The sequence below is a fragment of the Nematolebias whitei genome, chromosome 6, assembly GCF_014905685.2.
Source record: "Nematolebias whitei isolate Nwh7 chromosome 6, NemWhi1, whole genome shotgun sequence".
Taxonomy (NCBI): Eukaryota; Metazoa; Chordata; class Actinopteri; order Cyprinodontiformes; family Rivulidae; genus Nematolebias; species Nematolebias whitei.
In genome coordinates, this window is record NC_056503.1 from 34,203,613 (window position 1) to 34,214,452 (window position 10,840).

Here is a 10,840-nt window from a genome sequence, read left to right on the forward strand (position 1 = left end):
CAAAAACATGCATGTTAGTCTGATTGGTAACTCTAAATTGTCCCTAGATGTGAGTGAGAGAGTGAATGGCTGTTCGCCTTGTTTGTCTCTATGTTGCCCTTTGATGGACTGGAGACCTGTCCAGGGTGTCCCCTGCCTCTCACACAGTGATTGCAGGACATGGACACCAGAGACCCCTGCGACCCGAAAAGGAAGAAATGGGTAAAGATGAGATGATGGATGGATGGATGGATGGATGGATGGATGGATGGATAGTAAACCTAAATGAAGTATTCAAACTTTATTTTGTAGGGCAACTACTATTTCAATGTGGATTTTAGAATTGATGTGTCATTAACCTCCAAGTGGTCAAAAAGTACATACATATTCAAGTACAATAATTAATGTAACTATTAATAATGCGATGCCTTCCCAAAACCACAACAGCATCTGCTCTTCTGCACCTATGAACCATAATCTGGTTGTGACCATAAAATATAATCACATGTCCAGCTCTAGATGTCAGATAAATGAGGTGACAAATGTGACTGGAAAAAGAAAAAAATGTTAAAATTGTTGCCTACCACTTGTCTTAAAGATGTTTTCTAGTCACATGTTAATTTGCACCTTGAACCAAATGCAGCCACTATAATTAAGTTTAACTGATATTTAATAAATGTGAAACAATGTGAGTCATACCCCTTGGACAACCAAAGTTGACTGACTCAAGTACAATACATTTAATTGTGCTTTTACTGTAAGTGCAGTGTTAGATGTTCATTGAGCATGTAAATTGTTGTCTCCATTGTACATTTATCATGTTTTTTTTTACCTGTTTTGATTTATATTTTTCTATGCATTATAAAATAATGTTAAAACATGTTTTAATATCATTTTAAGAAAGTACACTGACAATGACAATTTGAAAGAAACCACTTCCTTTAACTTTTTTCCTGCATTTGGTCATTCCTTTTTCTGGCTCCTCCCTTTATGTTGAACCTTCATTGGTTGTTTGTTATCTCAAACTAATATACATATACATATATTGTGTAAATACTATTGTAAGTGCTTCTGGTCTGCTCTTTCATTCAGCATGGCATTCACACAGAAGTGGCCACATCAAGAATGGACACTTTTTTATTTGTTGTTTGTAGGATCTTGCTTTCACACTGAGAAACTGGCTTGTAGACAAAGTGGTGAGCCTATGGACCCCCAACTAGTTAAGGACGGAGACATTATGTTGGGAGGAATCTTCTCGTTCCACAGCAGCTGGAAAAACAGTCATGATAAATACATACAAAAACCTACTGAACTACAATGCACCAGGTAAATTATACTCATAAGAAGATAAAAAAAAAAATGAAATGTGTCTTAAATCATGTTGTTACTTTTGTGGTAATTTCAAGAATAAAATGGTTCAAATCTAATACTTAAACTATTTGCATTAAGTTTGAATTTCAGAGACTTCCAATTTGCTCAGACTATGCTTTTTGCAATTGAGGAGATTAATAACAGCTCAGACCTGCTGCCAGGAATTTCTCTGGGCTATAAAATCTATGATACATGTGGTTCCATTGCCAGAAGTGTAAGAGTTGCTTTGGCCTTGGTTAATGGTGATGAAATGGTGGCTTCAGCTTCAAATACATGTTTAAGACCTGCACATGTTCAGGCCATAATGGGAGAAACCTCTTCTTCTCCCAGCACAGCAATTGCTACTTCCATTGGACCGTTTCATATTCCACTGGTAGGTAACCCTTTTGTAAGTGATTTTCATGTATTTTTGAATGAATAGGAAATGATGTGTGATTACATATCAATTATAAATACATTTTATTTCATCAGATCAGCCATTTTGCTACATGTGCTTGTCTCAGTGACAAAACCAAGTACCCCTCATTTCTCAGAACCATACCAAGTGACTACTATCAGAGCAGAGCTTTGGCTCATTTGGTCAAACACTTTGGTTGGACCTGGGTTGGAGCTGTTAGAACCAACGATGATTATGGCAACAACGGCATGGCAACATTTACAGAAACTGCAGAGCAGCTGGGCATCTGTCTGGAATATTATGTTTCTTTCTTTAGAACAGATTTATCAGACAGAATACAAAATATAATTGAAACTATCAAAGCTTCAACTTCAAAGGTGATTGTTGCTTTTGTCTCTCACATGGATTTAGTCATTTTACTAAAAGAGTTTTCCAAAAGCAACTTGACAGGTTATCAGTGGGTTGGCAGTGAGGGCTGGATCTTTGATTCTCAAATTGCAGCAATGGATAAAAATCACATCATGGATGGAGCTATAGGACTTTCTATCCCAAAAGCCCACGTTGGTGGTCTGAAAGAATTCATGCTGGATATACAACCACTAAATTCATCAAACAATAACTTGTTCACAGAATTCTGGGAGGCATTATTCAGCTGTAAATTCAAACAATCACAATCAGAAAATATTCAGAAAGAATGTACTGGACATGAGGATCTGACTGGAGTGGAAAACAGCTTCACTGACATGTCCCTCATGCCCATTTTTAATAATGTCTATAAAGGAGTGTATGCAGTGGCCCATGCTCTGCATGATATCCTCAAGTGTAATAAAGCATGCAGCAGCAAGGTGAAGCTAGATCCCATCACAGTGAGTTTAATTTCAACATCTACTAGAATAAGTATATGGGAGAAACAAAAACAACCCTCAAAGTTTAAAACATGAAAAGTATATAGTTATAAGAAAAACTAATGCATATTAACTATGTTTCTCTTCATGTTTCCTCTCTAGACTTTACAGCACATTCAGAAGATTCACTTCAAAACAAAAGAAGGAAATGAAGTTTACTTTAATAAATATGGTGATCCTGCAGCAAAATATGAAATTATAAACTGGCAGCTGAAAGAAAATGACAATGTAGAATTTGTAACAGTCGGTCTTTATGATGCATCTTTACCTGCAGAGAAACAACTAAATATATATAATAACTCTTTACTTTGGGCAACAAAATCACTCCAGGTAAACAGCAATCTAAATATCCTGATGCATGCTCAATAATCCAGGTAAAAAAAATCTAAAAAGTTTCCTCTCCTTTTCCAATGAAGAAATTCAAAGAATGCAATCTAAATACTACAGTCATGTAGTCAAATGAAATTGATGCATCAGAAATATTAATGAAAGCTTGTACAGAGAACACAAGTATTTTGTCTTTCAGGTTTTATCATTCTTGTGCTCATGCAGGTTCCTGTGTCAGTCTGCAGTGAGAAGTGTCTTCCAGGAACACGGAAAGTTCTCCAGAAAGGAAAACCTGTTTGCTGCTACGACTGTGTAATATGTGCAGAGGGAGAAATTAGCAACATTACAGGTTTAGTATCAATCATGACACATAATTGTGCCATAAAATGAACAACACACACAGAGACAAACACACACATACACACAGTCAACCATCCATCCATCCATCCATCCATTATCTTTACCCGTTTATTCCATTTTGGGTCACGGGGGTCACTGGTGCCCATGTCCAGCAATCACTGTGCGAGGGGCGGGGTACACCCTGGACAGGTTGCAAGTCCATCACAGGGCCACATAGAGACAAACGAGACAAACAACCATTAACTCTCTCACTCACACCTAGGGACAATTTAGAGTCACCAATCAGCCTAACATGCATGTTTTTGGTCTGTGGGAGGAAACCGGAGTACCCGGAGAAAACCCACGCATGCACGGAGAGAACATGCAAACTCCACCCAGAAGGCCCCTGGACCGGGGTTTGAACCAGGGACCTGTTCGCTGAGAGGCAGCAGCTCTACCAGTTGCGCCACCGTGCTGCCCCACACAGTCAACCCACACACAGATATACTATTGAGCTTATATTTTACACACGGAAATAATTTATAGAAGATCACACACAGTGCTTGTGATGGGTATTTACACACCTGTCACATGTTCCTGAACATGCGGCAGAGCGATAGACCTCCAGCTGGAAGGCTACAACTGTAAAAAAAATATTATTGTTGTTAAAGTTTCAGATATGAAAAATGAAAAATTGGCAAAAACAAAACAAAAAAACTAATCTAATCACGTCAGCATCAAAGTTGCCTTAATTTAATGTGCACAAGTTTAAGCAGGAAATCACCAAAAAATGAGAACAACTAAATAAATTAAAAGTTAGAGAAATCCACTCAACAAATAAATTTCCTATTATTTTGCAGATTCTATCACCTGTTTGAAATGCCCTCCTGAGTTCTGGTCAAATGAAAAGAGAGATGCTTGCATAAAAAAGGAAGAATTGTTTCTGTCATATAAAGAGATTATGGGAACCTTGATCACCGCAGCCTCTTTACTTGGAACATGTCTGACTGCTGCTGTCGCTGTCATTTTCTTCAGACACAGAAAAACTCCTCTTGTCAGAGCAAATAACTCTGAGTTGAGCTTCCTGCTGCTTTTCTCCTTGACGCTGTCTTTTCTCTGCTCTCTGACCTTCATTGGACGTCCCTCTGAGTGGTCCTGTATGCTCCGTCACACAGCTTTTGGCATCACCTTCGTCCTCTGTATCTCCTGTGTTTTGGGGAAAACAATGGTGGTTTTAATGGCCTTCAAAGCTACACTTCCAGGAAGAAAAGTGATGAAACTGTTTGGGCCTACAGAGCAGAGACTCAGTGTTCTGGCTTTCACTCTTATACAAGGTATTGTATGTATCCTCTGGTTAACAATTTCTCCTCCTTTTCCAATGAAGAATTTCAAAGAATTTAAAGATAAAATCATCTTGGAGTGTGCTCTCGGCTCAGTTGTAGGTTTCTGGTCTGTCCTTTTGTACATTGGACTTCTTGCCGTGTTGTGTTTCATTTGTGCTTTTCTGGCTCGAAAGCTGCCAGATAATTTCAATGAAGCTAAATTTATCACCTTCAGCATGCTGATATTCTGTGCAGTTTGGACAACTTTTATCCCAGCGTATGTCAGCTCTCCTGGAAAGTTCAGTGTAGCTGTAGAGATTTTTGCAATTCTAGCTTCGAGTTTTGGACTGCTGATTTGTATTTTTATTCCAAAATGTTATATAATCTTGTTAAAACCTAGCAAAAATACAAAAAAGAATATGATGGGAAAGGGGCACCACAATCATTTTGAAAAGATATAATGACAAGATGCCACATAGTTTGATTTCCTTGTAACTGTTGGAGTGAAATGTTTAACTAAACCTAAAAAAAATATATATATATATTCTTAAAGTACAACAAAGTTCAGTCAGCCATCTGGACATTTTTTTTTTTAAAATTTTTTAAAGAGGAGAGGGTGGACCCCAGAAACTATCTTATCACTACCAAACTGGTTGGTCGACTATGTGCTTTTGCTTCATGTGGGACTCAGTTTTTTTGTGGCTCCTCGGACTGATGAAGTTCTTTGGATGAAGGACGAAACATCTCGTCAAAATAGAAACAGGAAAGAAACTGTCAAGATGACATCGCTGAACTTTATTGGATTTTCTACCTGGATTATTGAACATGAACTTTGATGTTTTGGACCACTTTGGCTATGGCTGCCTCAGAAGAGTCAAGGGGAGAGGACGGAGGAAAGGGCAGGCCCCAGAAACCATCTTATCACCAGAAAACTGGTTGGTCAACTATTTGGGTTTGCCTCTTGTGGGACTCAGTTTGTTGTGCCCTCAATGTCCTCAACGGACAATACTGACCGGCACATCATCTTCTATATACCCCAGGAATCCTTGATATATCCAGCTGCATGTGTCCCTTCAGGGCATCAAGGTTCTCCTTCACACTGTCTTTTTGTCGAGAAAATGATATCAATTGCGTTGAGAGACCAGCTGACCAGATCCATAATAATTTACAATTCAGAAGATGTGAGAGGCTCTGAGAGATTCACAGGACAAAGGCAAAAGCAGGAGGGAGGCAGAAGAGGGAGAGAAAACCTCTGCCTTCATCAAGAGCAAGTAAGAAAAAAAAAATCATGAATATGATCACAAGCACCAATTTGAAGTGGTGGCACAGAGGTTAGAGAAGGTGGGCCTATGATCGGAAGATTGCCAGCTTGACTCCCCGTACTGGCAACATCAAAATGTGGGCGGAGAAGATGAAACACCCACACCTACCCCCCACACTCACCTGCCCCACCTCGGACCTCTGAGCAAGGCTCCCAACCCCCACCATCTGCACACAAACAGGTCCCTCTTAAAAATAAGTCCTCGTGACTCAATGAGACTACCTGTATAAATAAAGGTAAAAAACAGTGATTCAGTATTTGAGTATTTCTTGGTGCACAATATGTCAATCCATCCTTGATGTGGTCTGTCTTGGGTGATGGGTACATTCACACATGTGAATGCCCTCATATTCCCATTGATTCCAATATTTGACCATTGTAGCATATCTATTCCCCAGATGCTGAGTAACAGCAAAGTATAACCACATGGACTCATGCTCACCTACTATACAACTTCTATCAGATTTGTATTAAATTATGTCAGTCCTGTTTAATGCATAATGCAGCACTATTTGTGTCTGGTGACCTTAACTCACTGTTTTGCTGGCACTCATACCCTCTAGTGCCCATTCAAGATTTGCCATCTACTTCCAGTTTAAAATATGTCAGCATTGTTAGTTTGCACATAAAACAAAGTACGTCTGAATCAGACCATTCCATGTGGGTGGTTAACTTTTTTTAATTTTTTATTTTTTTTTGTCAGCGAGTGCAACTGGGATCTGTTTTCAAATGCATTTTCAAACTACTGTTTGTGCTTTATTTATGACATGCTGATGTTTTATTTATTTTATTTATTTATTTGTATAGCAAAAAAATATATATATATATACAATATATATATATTTATATAATGTAGGGCAGTTTCAATGCATGCACAAGAACAAAATATAAATTTATGTTTCTAATTTATTATAAAATGTATTGAAACTGTAACTGAAAAATAAATATTAATGGCAAAAATCTAGTTTGACTATCTTTGCCTGAGGCGACGGTTTACAGTGACAAACACCCCTCCCCATAGCAGAATGTGTATAAAGTTCTGCAGTGACGTGTCGAGCTGCTTACTAACACAGGAGAGCTATGTCAGTGTTGGGCCTTTTCCTTGCGGCTCTGCTGATGAGAAAAGGAAATTCTGTTTGTCGACTGAAAGGTTTAGCACAACCACCTGAACTTGCTCAGGATGGTGACCTTTTTTTTGGAGGCATTTTTTCATTTCGCACAGATCAGGATTTTATCGTTGACACTTTTCAGACGATTCCAAAACTCAGAAAATGCATCAAGTATGCCTATTCTTATTTAAATGAATTTTCAGCTTTCATATTTGGACCATTACATTTTAGACATTTCTTTCTTGTGTTCTAGTTTCAATTTTAGAGAATTTCAATTTGCTCAAACAATGATCTTTGCTATAAATGAAATCAACAAAAACCCAGAGATGCTGCCTGGTGTTAGAATTGGCTACAAGATTTATAATAACTGTGGAACTATGGATATACTGAGAGCTGCACTGGCACTTGTGAGTGGACTAAAAACAGAAGTCAGTGATGAAAACTGTACAAAATCTGATACAGTGCAAGCTATTATAGGACATTCAGGATCCAGTCCAACCATTGCATTTGCACAGGTTGTTGGAAGATTTCAAATACCTGTGGTAAGTTAAAGAACTAGAGTCAGTAAATCTTGTTAGTTATAGCCACTATGCTAAACTTGGTGTTTTTATTTTACAGTTCTGTTAAAATAAGTAAACTTTGCTTTAATGATAATTACTGTGATGGTAATTTCTCTCTAACTTCAAGTGAGAGGTTTAATTTATTCTTTATATTTGCAGATAAGTCATTTTGCAACATGTGCTTGTCTGAGTAACAGAAAAGAGTACCCAACATTTTATAGAACCATCCCCAGTGATTACTACCAAAGCAAAGCTCTGGCAAAGCTGGTGAAGTATTTTGGGTGGACATGGGTTGGGGCTATAGCTGTGAATAATGAATATGGCCTGAATGGCATTGCAGCATTCATCCAAGCTGCAGAAGACTATAAAGTTTGTGTAGAGTACTCTGAAGCATTTTCATCTTCAGATCCACCACATGCCCTTCAGGAAATAGTACAAACCATAAAGCATTCAACTGCCAAAGTTATCATTGCTTTCATGTCTCACAGAGAAATTAAACTGTTGGCTTCTGAGTTGTACAAAGAGAACATAACAGGACTGCAGTGGATCGGCAGTGACGCATGGATCACAGATCCCTCGCTGACAGACAGCATAGGATACACCATCTTGCTGGGCTCACTTGGCTTTACTGTAACTAAAGCAACAATCCCTGGGCTGGAGGAGTATCTAAAGCAGATCCACCCTTCACAGTTCCCTGACAGTCAGTTTGTCAGAGATTTCTGGGAAGCCGTATTCGACTGCTCACTGAACAAAACTGTGAACCCACAAAAGAAGCCGTGCAGTGGCTTTGAGAGCTTGCAAACTGTTTCCTTACAGTTCACCGATATGACTGAGTTCAGATTTGCAAAAAATGTCTACAAGTCAGTGTATGCAGTGGCTCATGCTCTCAACAGTTTGTTTAAATGTGATGATGCTAGGCCATTCTCCAATGCTAGCTGTTATGCACCCAAACACTTCCAACCATGGGAGGTGAGAAACTGACCCACTTACTGTGACAAAATCACATCAGGAAACCTAATCTTTTTTCCTCCTAGGTATTGGAATATTTAAATTCTGTAAATTTTACCACTTCGGATGGGGAAAGAGTTTATTTTGACGACAATGGTGACTCACCAGCAAGATATGAACTTGTTAATTTACAAATGCAAAACAGAGGAACCATGGAAGGTGAAACGGTTGGCATTTTTGATGCTTCTCTTCAAGATGACAGTCAGTTCATTATGAGCAACATCTCAGTTGTCTGGGGTAACGGATTGACTGAGGTAAAACAAAAGTAAACGATTCTCTGACATTGTATTTACATTTTATTAACATTTTTACTTATTTTTTCCACATATATCTATTTTTTTGTGTTAATGCAAAAACAATTGTTGTGTATAAGGTGCCTGTGTCAGATTGCAGCAAGAAATGTCTCCCAGGAACATACAAGGTCCTCCAGAAAGGAAAACCTATTTGCTGCCATGATTGCATACCCTGTCCAGCTGGTGAAATCAGTAATTTAACAGGTAAAAATTACAAGTACTTTACTGATTTAGTTCTAAAATTAAACATATATTTGCACTTTATGAGTGGTTAATAATGATTTTTTTTGTTTGTTTTGTTTAATCATACAGAGTCACCACAATGCATGAAATGTCCACCAGAGTTCTGGTCCAACAAAGAAAGAGATGCCTGCATCCCAAAACTAATAGAGTTTTTGACATACAATGACATTTTGGGGATTTTGTTGGCAATATTTTCTCTGCTTGGAATTTTTCTAACCATGATCACAACACTTATCTTCTACAATTATAAAGAGACCCCTTTAGTACGTGCTAACAACTCTGAGCTGAGCTTCTTGCTGCTCTTCTCCTTGACTCTGTGTTTCCTGTGTTCTTTGACCTTCATAGGTCGTCCCTCTGAGTGGTCGTGCATGCTGAGACACACAGCATTCGGCATCACCTTTGTACTCTGCATATCTTGTGTTCTGGGTAAAACAATAGTCGTTTTAATAGCCTTTAGAGCTACACTTCCAGGCAGTAATGTGATGAAATGGTTTGGACTTGCACAGCAGAGGTTCAGTGTCCTGGCTTTAACTTTTGTACAAGTTTTGATCTGCATACTTTGGCTCTCAATAAGCCCACCGTTCCCTTTTATGAATTTGTCACTCCATGAGGACATAATCATCTTACAGTGTCATCTTGGGACAACTATTGGGTTTTGTGCTGTGTTGGGGTACATAGGACTTCTGGCTGTATTATGTTTTGTTTTTGCCTTTTTGGCCCGCAAGCTGCCGGATAACTTTAACGAAGCTAAATTCATCACTTTTAGCATGTTGATATTCTGCACAGTTTGGATTACGTTCATTCCAGCATATGTCAGCTCTCCTGGAAAGTTTATCGATGCTGTGGAGATATTTGCTATTTTGGCCTCCTCTTATGGCCTCCTATTCTGCATCTTTCTGCCAAAATGTTATATCATCTTGTTTAGGCCGGAGCAGAATACCAAGAAACATATGATGGAAAGGACATCCAAAACTGATGCACAATATTAAATGTTTTTATTTATTTATTATTATTTCACACATTCAGTTTGGATATTAATATTTGGATAATTATTATTATTTTTTTTTTATTTTTTTTTGCAATATAGTTTTTTAAATTGTAATGAAATATACAGTGTTTTATGTTATCTGCTGAATGTATAATTGCACATATTGTATCAATACAATGAGCAAGGCATCAAACAAATAAGTGGATGTCAGAAAAATGTCTGCACTTAAATAAGGACAAAACAATGGTTGATATTTCTGGTGGGGATTCAGAGAAACTCAAAATGACTGCTGATCTCAGTCGTCTGTCTTTAAAACAACAGTTAAGTTGGGAATCTAGAAGTCACTTAGTATCCAGATTTAAATTTCAAAAGCCACATTAAATAAATAAAAAAATAAAAAAAACTTTCTTGAAATTCTTTTAAGAACCAGAGACTTTCTTGCAAAACCACCTGTCTATCCATCCATCCATTATCTTTTATCTGCTTCTGCAATTTTGGGGTCATGAGGGCTGCTGGTGCCCATTATTCCAGCAAACACTATGCAAGAGGCAGGGGGACACCCTGGACAGGTTTCCAGTCCATCACAGGTGCACATAGAGACAAACAGGACACACAACCATTCACTCACACAACAATTTAGAGTTACCAGTGGTCTGTGAGAGGAATCTGATGTGCACA

The 10,840-nt window shown here is 38.2% G+C and overlaps 2 protein-coding genes across 2 annotated transcripts; both read left to right on the forward strand.

The window, feature by feature from the left end:
- Window positions 1–1,183: 1,183 nt before the first annotated feature.
- Window positions 1,184–5,101, forward strand: LOC119410906 (extracellular calcium-sensing receptor-like). Its single transcript, XM_037677829.1, has 7 exons — window positions 1,184–1,305; window positions 1,429–1,723; window positions 1,822–2,035; window positions 2,069–2,613; window positions 2,755–2,982; window positions 3,205–3,328; window positions 4,179–5,101. The coding sequence occupies exons 1-7, from the start codon at window positions 1,184–1,186 to the stop codon at window positions 5,099–5,101; spliced, it is 2,451 nt and encodes an 816-aa protein (XP_037533757.1).
- Window positions 5,102–7,092: 1,991 nt separating this feature from the next.
- On the forward strand, window positions 7,093–10,163 carry LOC119410660 (extracellular calcium-sensing receptor-like). Its single transcript, XM_037677545.1, has 6 exons — window positions 7,093–7,225; window positions 7,308–7,612; window positions 7,790–8,599; window positions 8,665–8,892; window positions 9,012–9,135; window positions 9,244–10,163. The coding sequence occupies exons 2-6, from the start codon at window positions 7,358–7,360 to the stop codon at window positions 10,161–10,163; spliced, it is 2,337 nt and encodes a 778-aa protein (XP_037533473.1). The 5' UTR covers window positions 7,093–7,225; window positions 7,308–7,357.
- The last annotated feature ends 677 nt before the right edge of the window (window positions 10,164–10,840 follow it).

Bases quoted from the DNA above. Each gene is read 5' to 3' on its own strand.
- LOC119410906 (XM_037677829.1), top strand. From the start codon at position 1,184: ATGGACCCCCAACTAGTTAAGGACGGAGACATTATGTTGGGAGGAATC. The intron at 1,306-1,428 runs GTAAATTATACT...ATTTGCATTAAG, and splicing joins ACTGAACTACAATGCACCAG to TTTGAATTTCAGAGACTTCC. The intron at 1,724-1,821 runs GTAGGTAACCCT...TTATTTCATCAG, and splicing joins GACCGTTTCATATTCCACTG to ATCAGCCATTTTGCTACATG.
- LOC119410660 (XM_037677545.1), top strand. From the start codon at position 7,358: ATGATCTTTGCTATAAATGAAATCAACAAAAACCCAGAGATGCTGCCT. The intron at 8,600-8,664 runs GTGAGAAACTGA...TTTTCCTCCTAG, and splicing joins AACACTTCCAACCATGGGAG to GTATTGGAATATTTAAATTC. The intron at 9,136-9,243 runs GTAAAAATTACA...TTAATCATACAG, and splicing joins TGAAATCAGTAATTTAACAG to AGTCACCACAATGCATGAAA.